This window comes from Homarus americanus, unplaced genomic scaffold, assembly GCF_018991925.1.
Source record: "Homarus americanus isolate GMGI-L3 unplaced genomic scaffold, GMGI_Hamer_2.0 scaffold45698, whole genome shotgun sequence".
NCBI lineage: Eukaryota > Metazoa > Arthropoda > Malacostraca > Decapoda > Nephropidae > Homarus > Homarus americanus.
In genome coordinates, this window is record NW_024735554.1 from 8,957,386 (window position 1) to 8,972,591 (window position 15,206).

General features: G+C 38.4%; 1 protein-coding gene across 4 annotated transcripts in view; it reads left to right on the top strand.

Annotated features, from left to right (window-relative positions):
- LOC121871489 (syntaxin-6-like) overlaps window positions 1–15,206 on the top strand; it is a 90,097-nt gene that overhangs the window by 62,235 nt on the left and 12,656 nt on the right. For 2 of the 4 annotated variants that reach the window (XM_042373859.1, XM_042373857.1), the window contains exons 3-7: window positions 8,086–8,180; window positions 8,856–8,930; window positions 12,434–12,565; window positions 13,709–13,815; window positions 14,978–15,072. In XM_042373859.1, coding sequence (XP_042229793.1) covers window positions 8,086–8,180; window positions 8,856–8,930; window positions 12,434–12,565; window positions 13,709–13,815; window positions 14,978–15,072 — 504 coding nt within the window. The remainder of the gene's footprint in view (window positions 1–8,085; window positions 8,181–8,855; window positions 8,931–12,433; window positions 12,566–13,708; window positions 13,816–14,977; window positions 15,073–15,206) is intronic. The other 2 variants (XM_042373861.1, XM_042373858.1) reach the window with 1 other exon arrangement.

Sequence of the window (15,206 nt, forward strand, 5' to 3'; positions counted from 1 at the left end):
TTTGTTGTGTTGATTGTGGGTAATTTGCGGCGAAGGTGGGGGGGCTAAGGAGAGGCCTGGAAGAGGATGAGAGGAGGGCTAAGGGCCTGAACTGTGTCAGAGAGGGAGGGCAAATGGTGGGTCAGGGAGCGAGGGGGAGGAGTAGTGGTGGGTCTGGGAGGGAGGGAAGGTCTGGATAGATATCAGATTTGCCGTGGTCGGGTGTATACCGCATTCACTACATGTGCTAAGGCTCGATGGTTTTGATCCCTGGGTACTCTCGGTCCATCCAGCCATATAGTTGGGGGAAGCAGAGGCGGTGAAGCGCGGTACCGGCAACGTTGTCTCCTTGTGCGCCAAATCCTATAGTGATGTGTCCACTCCTGTCCCTAACCGGCATTACTAAAGTATATGATGAGTTTCACCTAGCGGAGAAAGTGGGAGTTGCACCAGAGATTTGACTGTCTGTCTCTCGGTTATCAGATTTTATTGGTTACTGCATGAGGTGATGAAATGATGATGAGCGTATGTGTGTGTGTTTCACTGTCTGTCCGCCAATATGTCTTGGAATTTATACCTTTTATTTTAACTTCAATTATCACTGTGTATGTATATTATATGTACTAATGTCAGACTATACGTAACCTATGTATTTCAACAGCGTATAATGACAACAAAGGAGTTACATCAAGGGGAAGTGTCGTGGAGTAACAGCTTAACCAAGACCGCCTGTACCGCTTCTTACATTCTTATTGTGTATTTGTATTTCTTTTGTTAATTTAGCTGTTGTATTTATATATTGAATTGTTTTGTTATTTATATGTCGATGTGTTATTTGTGTATTGATTTTGTATTGTTTTAGTAGACTTTAAATTCTCGTTATTATTTCCTTGGTTGAAGATGTGTGTGCGTATTATTTTGTTATTCTTTTATAATGGTAACATTCGTACAGTATAAGCAAGTCAATTGGTTAGTGCAGCTGCCGGGAGGGGGGGCGGGCTCAGCTGCACGAGTCAGAATTTAGCGGTTTGTGTTAAGTTTGGTGGTGGATGGTTGGAAAAACATTTTGACTTGGAGTAAAATCACGCTGAGGTGTGGTCGATGTTTTGTGTGTGTACTGTGGTGGAAAATTAATGTTATATACTGTATTTTGTAATGGGCTGATCGTTCGCTAAATGTGGCCCATGGGCTCAAATTCACTACGCTGATGGATGTTAACGTGTAGATATTTATTACACATAACATGGATTTTCATATTTTGGGTGTTGTAAAAATTTGCAAAAAATTTAAAATATTTATTAAAATTTAATTATTAGTTGTCTTCAGAATTTTTAATTCTATAATATTGTAATTTGGGTAGGAAGAAAACTTGAGAGGTAATGACATTTAAGTTGAAATAATTTTTTTTCAGTGTATAAAAATGACAGGATTTAGAATTAGATTTTAGACAACAGTAGCCACTAAGACGGGGCCATTACCTGTAGATGTCAACACTTCCACACATTAATTCAACAATCATATTCTGACTAAGTTTTAGGACACAACCTAACCAAATCCCTCGTTCGGGTGTTTAATCATCAGGTGCAATAAGCTGGGAGGGGGGGGGGGGTACTAATCTTCATGTGATACGCCAGTGGTCCATCAAGACTGGGGTCCATTTACTCAATCAACCTCCCATACCGTCTCCTTCCCAACACACACAACGTCCTCTCTCATACCAAAGGTCACTGAGGCCATTTCTTGAAGATCCTCATAGCTACAGGATTATCACCTCCAGTTAACTTTCTTGTTTAGATGAAATGCTATTGTGTGGTAAATTATACTGGTTAAATTTAACATTATTAGTCTTGTGTTTAATACTTGAGGGATTTAGATTTAGGCATTAGGGTGTGTGTGTGTGTGTGTGTGTGACAACTCGTCCGTGTTATAGCAGAGGTGGTGGGGAGGGAGGGGGGAAGGTTGTATGAACGTTAGAGTGGCGATGAGTCACCTTGAACGTGCAGGTAGCGTGTAAAGTGGCTCCTCCTTCAGCACCCTTCGCCACCCCCCCCCCCAACTCCTCGCTCTCCCCTCCATTCCTAGCTCCTCCCCGGCACTACCCCCCTCCATGCTACCCTTTCCCTCCACATACGCCTTCATAGTAGTAGGAGTAGTAGTAGTAGTAGAAAAAAAATAGTAGTAGTAGTAGTTCCTCCACACGCTTGCTACCGCACCCCTTCCCACCCCTCCCTATCCTCTCCTTACCCATCCATACGCTCCCTATCCTCTCCCTACCCATCCATACGCTCCATACCTTCTCCTTACTATCCATATATCCTCCGTGCTCTATCCATTCTCTCCATACCTCCTTCCTACCTATCTACATTATCCATACCTCATTCCTACCCATCCACACTATCCATACCTCCTTCCTACCCATTCACACTATCTATACCTCCTTCCTATCCATCCACATTATCCATACCTCATTCCTACCCATCCACACTATACCTCCTCCCTATCCATACCTCTTCCCTACCCATTCACACTATCCATATACTTTTCCCAATCCTATCCACACTATATATCTCCTCTCCTTATCCTCCCCACTTAATTCTCTCTCTCTCTCTCTCTCTCTCTCTCTCTCTCTCTCTCTCTCTCTTAATCCTAACTATCCATCTCTCTCTTCTAGACCATGGTGTAACTTGGCCAACTTAGCCTTAATATACTGTACATCCCAGAAGCCATTAAAGAGTAAGACTAACAAAACAAAATGTGCTCTTCTGATCTTAGTTACCTAATGCCTCTCCTCCTCCTCTTTTAATCTTCTACATCCACCATCACTACCACCACCACCACTGCTGTTTGTACATCATGTTTATTGTTCCTTGTTATTATCTAGAACCATGACTCTACTTTCACCTGTGTTACCCCCATGTACCATAGCCAGCCACCACCACAACTCGTCACTACACTCTTTGACTCTATAGTAGCACCTTGTCATTACCATGATGACACCTGTTGGTGGAACTGATCACTGTAGGCATTTGTTTTCCTTCTCCGTCGTCTTTCCGTCCCGCTCCGTCTGTGTTTGTCCCTCGCTTGGAAGAACAGTATCCTGTACACCTGCCGCTTCACCACCTGGGCTTGCTGGCCTGTGTGAAAGGTGTCGGGGTCTGGTGGTTTGTGTTTCTAGGGCTGGTCTCCGGTGTGTGTGTGTGTGTGTGTGTGTGTGTTAAGGATAAGCGTTTCCGGCGGATTTGTGCCATGGCTTTGTGAATTTTTGACCAGAGTTGATCATAATTCTTGTGTTTGATGCAAATCCGATGGGGAAAATTTGGAAGGATCGAGTAAAAATTTCCATAACATTCTTTTTGTGCCCGGATTTATTTATTTACGTCACTATTTTGAAGTAGACCAAATAAGAAATGAACATTACCGAGCATGTAGCAGTGATTGCGGCTAGCCTAAAACACATTTCAATTACTGTGGGTTAAATAGTATTAACTAAAAACATTGCATTAAGAAACAATAAATTGATTGAGAATTGATTTTAGTGGTGTATGTTTTACTTATATAAAGTGAGACAATCAGCAGGTCTTGTGATCACACTCCTCTCATACAGAAGCTCCAGTAAGAAAACTCGCTCCTAAATGCTAAGAGTAGCTGGGATATTTAGAGATAATTGCACCTGGTGTGTTTATTGTACGTTTTTTTAAGGACTAAAATAAACTGAATCAACCATTAGTGTTACATGCACGAGTTCCTTCACCAGAATACATTAGTTCTGTTAAACTACAAAAATACAAATATATTTTCTCCCTGTGCTCTCCGGATTTTTCCTCTGCCTTATAATATATACTGTATATATATATATATGTGTGTGTGTCCGCCATTCATGTTGATTTACCGTAAAAGGGACTCATGAAAGGTGGAGGTTCAGTGCATGTGTGGATAGCTGACACACGTCTTGTCACTAGTGTAGGAGGAGGACCCCACCAGGACACTGACGGCGAAAGTCGTCACGCCTCACCTCCACCGGGAAGGAAACGGCTGTTTGGGACAAACCGTCACGTATGGAAAGGAAGTGTTTTTAGTGTGGTCGGGACGGGGAGGTTAGTAGTAGGGGGGAGATGGTCTTGAGGGAGGAAGACTTAGATTAGGGTACACGTGCACTCTTCTATGTGCTTGTGCATCTTTCGCCTTAATTCTTCATTGACGTTACCGTCACCTTAGTGGTGATGGTGCTTGTAGTTTGCAGGAGTGTAGTTGTGGTAGCGTCCCGCTCAACGTCAATGTCCTTTACGCTCTGTCAGTAAGGTGTTGAGCTTCTACGGAAATGGTCATCCTCAAGACCCTCCATAACGCTGATGTTTTAAGGCATTGTTTCTCCTGAAGTCACTCCGTAACGCCGGGTTTTTTTTCACTGCGCCCCTGTTTGTGTTGGTAGCGTTCATGCTAATGTTGTTGGCTGCGAACATACTGTAGTACTGTACTTAACAACAGTGTGTCTCATGGTTTACTTACTGCTTATGGACAACTGCGTGTTAGTTTTACCTCATGTCTTATCTGATAATGGAATAGTTTTGATCCGTTTTATATAATTGTAAAGTAATTTCAGTTCGTCATGTCTAATATTGAGTTCATAGCTTTCGTGTATTGTGTTTACAGAGAAATATTGTGATGGTGTCGGAAATGTTTGAATTACATATTGAGTGCGACTGATGCATCCGGCTGTCATTTTGTTCCGCCCAGATGGTTTGTGACAATCCCCACCAAACAAATGCAGTAACATTAAAAGCGTGTGGTATTTTGTTGATGTTGCAACTTCCAGGGATTAGAAATGACGAAAACTAGAAGTGCTGGAGAGGTTGGGGGGGGAGGGAAGCATTTTGCCTTGTAGTGGACACTCTCCCCTACAACTGCTGATTGGTATACACTACACCACAGCCTCCTTAGAAAAACAAAAATTGTTCTTGTATGTCGATTGTTACCATAAGATTTTCTTAGTTATTGTAGGTAACGTCATATTTTTTTTAAAGTGCAAAGAGTTTGTGTAGGAGGGTGCTGAAGAGGGAAGGTATTAATTGTGAGATGTAGGGTGAGGAGTAGTAGTAGTCATATTAGTACGTGTAGTGAGCAGGTGGTTGAAGCGCGAGGCGGCAAGTTCGGCAGTCATTCTGCGTCTGTCTCCGGTGACGCTGCTGTCTGACGCACACCACCGTGGCCATCACTCCAGTAGTACCATTGCTACCACCCACCCCAGTCCCACCATACTCATTCCTTGGACAGTATTCGTCCCCCAATACAGGAGGAACGACGCTATCACACCCAACGCAGCATTCACACAATACAGTACTCAAGAAAGACTACGTTTGAGAGATGTGTTGGTGGGTCAAACCTCGTGGTAAATTTTAACAAGATTGATTTATCAAAATTATGTATTGAGCCATGGTGAACTAAAATGAAACGAGGCTTGACCAAAGATAGCTGTGCTCTTTGAGTGTTGTCACAGCTGTAGCATTGTGTAATTTGTATACATAAGTGTCGTCACAGCTGTAACTACTTGTTGAAATGTGTAGTGACCATTGTGTTAGTACCAAATAACATCACCAAAAAGTAATGTGACATCTAGATTACATAAATTTTATTCGGATAAAAGAAAACTTATCTTGATACATGTTAGTGTGGCGTGTGCGTGCCCGAGTCCGTGACTCGTTCTCGGGACCGTGGATGCGAAAGTGAGTTTTTTTTACAAAGATAAGAAATTCAGTCAAACTTCCGCTGTAAATGACATTTAGGTATTGATAGTTATTGTACATCCCCCTCTCCCATTCCTTGTCCAGGTGCCGGGGAAGTGTGTCATTGGATACTGAGTGGTTGCTCCGATTTTCTTGGTTGTCCGGGCAATATCTTGTCCACTTCGAGCCGGGAGCATGAAATTTGGACGAAGTGCTTTGGCAGAAACAAGACTACCTATTCGTTTAGTGCCAGGCTCCTGCTATTTACATTCTACCTTCTGCCTGCTGTGTTGAGTTGTTTTCAAGTGTGATTGAGGCACCGCCCTCACTCGACAGTATTTTGCTAAAGATAATCATTAATGGTTAAACAACCAAAATTTGGTGATGTTATCGTCACCATCATTTGGGCTCTAACCTTGCCACAATCTTCTCTGTGAGTGGAGTGAAGTTAGTATACCGTATAATAATAAATGTTGGGGAAGATACGCAGTAACGTACCTGTTAATTTTGAAAATTAAACCCATATTATAAGCCTGAAACGTGTGTTAAACAATACACTTGCGGTGGCTCTAAGTTTTAGTTGTGCATACAAGAGTTTGTCCGTTTGTTTTGGTTTGTTTTCATAATAAAAATAATTTGTTCATAGTTATATGTATTGTATACTGTACTGTACAGAGCACAATTGGAAAAAAATCGTTCTACACTAAATAGCTACGTGTAAAGTGTAAACGCATTCGTTAACATATTTTACTCAAGGGCTTGGCCAGAAATTACAAACACCCACCCAATCACTATCATACAAACTTACTAAAATGTGATGCTGACTGAATACAGTAATTGTTTACTGTAGTAATACAGTACTACATTGTTTGGGTTTGACTCATGGTTTCAAAATGTTTAACCTCTGTTCACATGCAATAAAGACCCCTGCTAAAGTAAAGACTCATTTACAGCTAGGCTGAGGGAGGGAGTGACTACTCCCCAAACGTGGAACCTAACTTAGCCCAGCTTAAACTATTTAACCCTCCCTTTACCTAACCCAACTCTCCCTTAACCTGGCCCAACCCTGCCCCCAATCTAACCCATTATATATTTGTCACAATTGTGAAATTTCATTATTTGTACAGTTTGAATGTGAAAGAATTTTTCAATTTCGTGTACAGTACAGGTACTGTACCGTATGCAGAAGACTTACTCAGTGTGCAAGTGATCTTTGATTAAGATTGAAATTTAACAAAAAACTTTACTGTATTGTGGTAGCGGACGTTAATAAACAAATATTTCGTTCTCCTTTTCAGTATGTACTAAAGAATTGAAAGTGTCAAACATTTAATTTAACTGGAAATAATGTTCTGTGTGACATGTCAGACATTTGCATCAAGTCCATTGAGGAACATTGTGAATTAAAGGGAAGAAAAGAAACTCCCAAGTAAATTATTCACCTTCTTGATGGCTACATCATTTTACTGAAGCTGTGTTCAATATCGAGTGAAACCAATGTGATTAGCCATAACAATAACAACTACCATCTGCGTAATCCTGTGTATATTACCTCCCAGAACTTATAATGGTGTTTGACTCAATGTTGGGTTTATGAAGCAGTGACGTTTGACTTCAGGAAACGGAAACACAGGTGTCATGGGTGAGGCAACATGGAGAGAAGGAGTACTGGGGAGTTTGTAAAGCCATCGTCTTGGTGCTTATCCCCCGTCTTTGCACAACTACCTGTACTGCTAGCGTCAACATACCCTCTGCTCTTCTGGAATCTATAATCATCCCCATTCTTTTATGTCAATATATATCACCATCCCTTTTCCTGTATCTTGTTTTTTTCCTTCCTTGCTTTCTGGGACAGTAACAATGATTAACTTCAAGGTTAGGATAAATGCCCTCTAGTCTTGTGTCTTCTGTTGATTGATCATGATGTAGGCAACACCTTACCCAATACCACATCTCTGATGACCCCCTTATTGACTGTTTTACATAGAATATTTTCTTGACAGTGGAGTAAACTGGCACCTTTAGATTTTATTGACTTTTAGATATAAAATCAGTTTTCACCTTTTGTTATTCACTCATGTAGCAAGATATCATTAGGTCTTTCTCTCCATGTCCAATCCATTTATTATTTACGTGGAGTTCCTACCTGTAACCCCTTGCCCCGGGTCTCCTGCACCCCTGGATGACCCAGGTGGTGGGGAACCCTTAACGAGAATGGACGACCCCCCCTGGGAGTGGGGGTCGTCAGAACCACCATCCCCTCCTCCTGTGCCTCGGTTGGTGTATCAGCTGTTGTTACAAGTAGAACTAGAGCTGTCTCTATATGTGGCAGCAGCAGCACTCCTCTATGCCTTTATGTTAGTTTTCCTTAACTCTGAGTGTCCACGTATTGTTGAGAAGAACCCAAGAAAGTTCAAGATTGACAGTGGTGAGCTAGCAGCGAGGAGGACCTTCATAGAGCACACAAAGGAGGAGGTCAAGGTATGTAATGTCGTTATATCTCTTTTACATAAACTGTATAATGAAAGTCAGGATTAGCAATTTGTGTGGTGCAACCAACCCTTTACCCCATCCACATACTGCATGATGTTTTCCTCCTCATTTTCCAGTGTTTTGGTTTTGTATACCTTTCCTTCAACAATGAATGTGTGTGTTTACAGTTATGCAATATGAGAGCAAGTTAGATTTTTTTTTCGTCATTGAATATAAGACTTTATGAACACTAACTACCCTCAAACCATTCTTTCCTTGCACTTCACCTTTATCAGCTTCCTTTAAAATCACATTATTGTGTTAGGTATAGATGAAACCAACCCACCTGCCAAGTTTCTGTATCAGTATTGGAATTTCTGCACAAGTTCATGGCTCATGCTTAAGTTGATTGTACACTCTCAACAAAAACTTTTCTAGCACCTGGGCACGATGGATGTGAGAATGAGCAGAATGGGGCTTGACGTCTCGGAATGGTTTCAGATTTTTTTTTTCATCTTTCAGATTGCATAGTGCTTATAGCATTCGAGAAGTTTTTGGTGAGAGTCTACATTTATATAAATTTATGAAAAACAAAATAAATTGGCAGTTATACAGTACATATTAAGCAGAGAAGTATGCCTCATACCTTAAAACTTATTTTTCTCTCCTACCCTCTCTCTCCAGTCCATGAAAGAGCGGCTCAACCTTACCAAGAAGGACCGAGACGTTACAGCCAGACAGGTACCAGAATCAGTTGGGGTAAATATGATGCATGCTTGTTATGTTTGGTTGCTGCAAATTCTACTTTCTGTATTATGAACCTATAGTTTCTTGGTTGTTTTCTGTTTTAAAAGCTTCCCTCACATGTTTTTTTTTTGTGCAATATGCTTTAAAATTATTTTAGTACCTTGCCACCACCCTGGGGGCCTGTATTCAGGTAGCTAAGTCTAGGTGGTTAAAACTCGGATGGAACCCTGAAGATTGTAGGGACCAATTTAAAGAGCACAGTAGCTACTCTTTCCTCATAGAACCAGATCCTTGAAACGTACTCGTAGAAATGGATATTCCCATTCAAGACAGAAGGCATTTTGATAATTACTGTCGCTGTGTACATGTCATTTCTTCATTTACAACATGAAATCACAACAACAGTGCAACTTTAGCCCTATCTATATCTTCCCGGGGTGTGGATCTTTCTCTCCAAACTTTAACTGCATTACTCGGGATTAGTTACGTGTTTTGATAGTTGTCTTTACACTTGTTAAGCATTTACTTATGGCTTACCCCTACAGTTTCCTTAAGGTAGGGCAGTTTTCCTGAGGAGAAATACACTACCTCAACTGTATGATGCATTAGTTGTATTTGATGTAATTAATTTAGAATCTCACTGGCAATATGGTTATGTGAAGACTTACCTTTCATCCACTGTTGTTAGGGAACTCAAAGTCACCAAAGTAACTCAACCTGTCTTGTTAAAACAGTTTGTCACCCAAAAGAGCTGTTTGGCCTGTTTTTGAATGACAGGTTCTTTGTGTCTGAATTCAAGAGTTACAATTACCTTAGGCAGTAGCAACCCTACCTTGTCAGCTAAGAGGATACTTGCGAGTCCTGCATTGTAAAAGTGGGTTGGTATATATATAATTTCAGCAATGGACTTGTTACGTGGAAAGCGTAGTTGCATAACGAAGAGGAGAACCCCAACTTACAGTACCTGCTTTTATTGTACCATCAAAACCGTTTTATAGGAAATTATCATGTAAATGGATAAGTAATTACCATTGCAATGAACATAATTGCCAACTAGTCATAATCCTGACAGCTGTCCTCTTGTTCAACCTTATTACTGTACATCGCATATTGAACTGTTCCCCCATTATACTTATGTTTTTCAATTCCACTGTAATTTATGTATATATGAATAAATAATAAATAAAAAAAAATTAAAAAAAAATATATAATAAATAAATAAAATTAATAAATATTGAAGTGATAACCGTGGTAACATTATGAGATGTTCTTATTACCACCATGCTATTGTACTATTCCAGCTGACACTGATTGTTACATAATACATTCTTGAGATAAATGTATATACTGTATCAGGTGCCTAAAAGAGAGCTCAGGTTCTCACCTGGCTCAGCCATGTTAATATTGTTATTATTATCCACTCTGTATCTGTGTTTTTCTGTCTAAATAAACTGTTTCAATTAAATTAAAATCAGTGTTATATATATCTATAGAAAATGGGAAATTCTGACAAAATATGAAATTTTTAAACGGAACTTTTTTTCATAGAAAATGGGAAATATCTACTTTTCAGGAAAGTAGATTACATAATTTTTTGAAAATTAGATTGTCATAGAAAACGGAAATTTTATTACAGAAAACAGGAAATTTTTATAGAAAATAGGAAATATCTACTTTCCAGGAAAGTAGATTATCGACTTTTTGGGAAATATTACCTAATTTTCCGAACTAAATTATCATAGAAAACGGGAAATTTGTATCACAGAAAATGGGAAATATCTACTTTCTGGGAAAGTTGGTTATCTACTTATCATAGAAAACGGGAAAATTGTATCATAGAAAATGGGAAATATCTACTTTCCGGGAAAGTTGGTTATCTACTTTCCCGAAAAGTAGATTATCTACTTTTCGGGAAAGTAGATTATAGACTTTTCGGTGAAGTAGTTTATCGACTTTTGGGGAAATATTACCAAATTTTGTGAAGTAGATTATCATAGAAAACGGGAAATTTGTATCACAGAAAATGGGAAATATCTACTTTCTGGGAAAGTTGGTCATCTACTTCTCATAGAAAACGGGAAAATTGTATCATAGAAAATGGGAAATATCTACTTTCCGGGAAAGTTGGTTATCTACTTTCCCGAAAAGTAGATTATCTACTTTTCGGGAAAGTAGATTATCGACTTTTTGGGGAAGTAGATTATCGATTTTTTGAGAAATATTACCTAATTTTGCAAAGTAGATTATCATAGAAAACGGGAAATTTGTATCACAGAAAATGGGAAATATCTACTTTCTGGGAAAGTTGGTTATCTACTTATAATAGAAAACGGGGAAAATGAAATATTCTACTTCCCCGAAAAGTCTATAATCTACTTTCCCGAAAAGTAGATAATCTACTTTTCGGGAAAGTAGATAACCAACTTTCCCGGAAAGTAGATATTTCCCATTTTCTATGATACAAATTTCCCATTTTCTATGATAAGTAGATAACCAACTTTCCCAGAAAGTAGATATTTCCCATTTTCTATAATACAAATTTCCCGTTTTCTATGATAATCTACTTCACAAAATTTTTTAATATTTCCCCAGAAGTCGATAATCTACTTCCTCGAAAAGTCGATAATCTACTTCCTCGAAAAGTCGATAATCTACTTTCCCGAAAAGTAGATAATCTACTTTTCAGGAAAGTAGATAACCAACTTTCCCGGAAAGTAGATATTTCCCATTTTCTATGATACAAATTTCCCGTTTTCTATTATAAGTAGATAACCAACTTTCCCAGAAAGTAGATATTTCACATTTTCTGTGATACAAATTTCCCGTTTTCTATGATAATCCACTTCGCAAAATTAGGTAAGATTTCCCAGAAGGTCGATAATCTACTTCCCCGAAAAGTCGATGATCTACTTTTCGGGAAAGTAGACTTTTCCCATTTTCTATGATACAAATTTCCCGTTTTCTATGATAACAGAAAATTGGAGATCCTTTCAGGAGGCTTTATGTTTAGTTAGATAGTTTTAGGTTGCACAAAGAGTAATGATACAGTATAGTAAATCAGGTATTCAGACTCGGTTAACCCCCATACATCCTTAAGAGTCCTTTTCAGTGATCTGGTTAAAGGTGGAAGGAGCAGCTGATCGGCCTCAAGTTACTATTTTCCAAGGCTAGTGTCAGCTTTAACTCTCTAGATCTAGCTGGCAGAGTAACACAGATCCTCCAGTCTAATTTCAGTTACAAAATTAGATTTCAGGATCAATATCTTTTCATTACTGAATGTTAACTTCCATTTGTACTATGCATTTATTTATTTCATGTTATTTATTTTCTTGAATTGAATGTTACTGTATGTATTTTTTAATTCAATTTTTTTTTATTTACTGAAATTCAATGTACTGTACCTATTTTAATTTTGCTTACTTCAAACAAAAGTAGAATTTCTGCCATTTTTTCTTTGCACGTCTTCCTTTAAGCTGTGAAAGTGAAAACATGCTTAAATTTTTCTTATATTTCAGCCAGTGGACGACAACAGCCCCCTCAAGATGCCTCAGGTAGTAACCCATGGGGCCACCCGCTACAGCCGCCTTGTTAATGAGGCAGACAGTCCAAATGGTGAATTTATTGAAAGAACTCTTGTTCAGCAACAGGTGAGTTCCTGGGTGTAATGTATAACCTGAAATACTAGATCAACTACTGAACAGTATGTGAATTCACAAGAATTTATTAATAAAATATACAGTCCTGAAACAGGCCAAGTAACATTGCTCGGAAAGCCACGATTCACAAGACTTTGGGTGGGGGGGGACTGTACATACTGTACAGTATTCCATAAGTACAGTACCACTAACAGTCAAGCAGCAGCATTAAGTAAAATTTTGCCACTTAGAGATAACTCAAACCTGTTCAGTCATTGTTTCAGAGCAACACAAACATCTACAGTACACATAATCTTCTGTACTGTATTCTCTTTTTGCCATGATAGACAATGAAAAGATTTTAACTGTTTGAAAATCCTTAACCCGATACATCTTAAACTTATAAGAAATGAGCTTACTTGTAGTTTTTAAATTCCCTGATTTAAGCACTCTGGGTAGCACTTTTTTTTTTTAAATGAAAGGAATGCTTCCTTTTTCCCATACATCTTCTATACCACTGAGTCTCACTTCCACTATTAAATTACACTCTACACCACTGCATGTATTTCATTTCAATGAGTTTAAAATGAAGTTAACCTTCACACTACCAGGTCAAGCGAGGATATTTCCAACTGTTACCCACCTGATGACAAAACTTTTGCCATCCATTATTTTTTTTTTTACATTCTGTAATTTTAAGTATATATACATTATTTTCTTAATTTTTTTATTCAGTTACCAGCACACACGATCCTACATAAAGAATGTGCAAAAAAAAAATAAAGAATAAAAAAATAGACAAATACTTACCACAAGGTTAAACATTTCTTTGAGGGCTAGAGTTAGTGTGTTGAGTGTGGGATATCAACCACAGAGTTGTCTAGTGTGTTGTGAAACAGATGACAAATATTTTATCTTCCAGCAGCGAGAGGGTTAATTGAATGATGTATAAACCACTTGTAGATTAAGACTGATATCTTTGTGTAAAAATAAATACTAACAATATTTTGTTTTTATATGCATGCACATAGATTTTCTGTTACAGTATATCCCTGTGTAATAAAGAAATACTGTAGTCACTTATATTATATTAACTGTAGTAGATGCTTCTTTTTATATTTACAAATGATATTTACTTAATTTTAAATGTTACAGATGATCATGAACCAGCAAGATGGTCAGCTTGATCAGATAGCCTCATCAATGGGAACTCTCAAGAATATGTCTCGTCAAATCGGCCAAGAGGTCGATGAACAAGCTGTGTAAGTATGATCCGTCTTTCTTTGGATAGAATCTTCAAGCCATTAATAATACAAAATTTTAGTAACTGAACCCATATTGTCTAAAGCAGTATTGAACATACAGTATGTAGAAGCTTCAGTGGAGAAAGTGGACGATCATATGCTGATAAGAGCCAGTAGGGAGATATGTCTTTCTAAAAATAACATACAGTACTGTACATTAAAAACTCAGAATACTATATACTCTGAATAAGGGGCTTTTTTTTTTAATCTGTAACTCAGATTAGTTGACCAGTTAATTTCAGAGGATCTTGTATATCATTCCTGCCCCAATACATGGTGATGCAGTGCTGAGGAATGGGAAGGAAGCTGCTGATTTTTTCTTGTAATATGCTTGATCCATGCATATTTATGCAATTTTACAATAAATGGAACTTTAAACTACTGTATAGTTAATGCTTATTCAGATGTGTTTGTTTTCCAGGAATGTAACTTTACTTTTAACACAAGATTATGAGGGTGCTGAACATATTGGAAAGGCTTTGCACACATAGTTCTTGTATTGAGAGTAGTTTCTACTGTAGATGAGGATTTGGTCTTTTAGTCTTTCCCTATTAGGGGTCAGTCTTAGACCAAGTCTTAAGGTTTTGTCAAAAACCAGATATGAAAACTGGGTGTGGGGATCTGAATAAAGAAATTTTGAATTCAATTGAATTTATAAACCTGTTGAGTTTCTTGGCTTTATTTCTGCAGTATCATAGTAATGACCATCAAACAGTTGATGAGTTGTGTCCCTAGCATGCATGACTTTAAGGGATTGCATCTTCCTTTGGTTTCTATAGGGGTAGGGGGTTTCACTGACGTCCATCCTTTAAAGAGGAGCATGGACATCAGGAAAGGTGTTCATCTCTAGATACTGTACTTGAGGAGTCCATAACACCTCTCAACTGTGTGACATTCTCGAGTCTGTAGGTTTATTTCCATAAGAGCTTAAAAACTTTGCTCCTAAATGGGTGGTTGAAATAGGTGAACCATCAGAAATGCTGAGCAATTGGAGAGATATGAACCATCAAAAATACTTAACAGTAGTCTGACCATTTGTCTGTGCAAGAGAGAGAAAATGTTTCCTTAATCTAATGACTTTGCAGTGATGATGTATGCATGTATTTCTTCACCATTGCAGGATGCTGGATGATTTTGGTCATGAGATGGAGAACACTCAGAGCAAGATGGAGAATACACTTAGTAAAATGGCCAAAGTAATGCACTTGTCAAATGGTGAGTATTAATATATTATGTTTTTCTCACTGAGGGAAGAGGCAACTAAAAGTAAGATTAATATACCCGTAGTTAAATAGAAAGGTACAGTCGCTCAATAAAGTATCTGAAATATATTGTTCATGCCAATATGA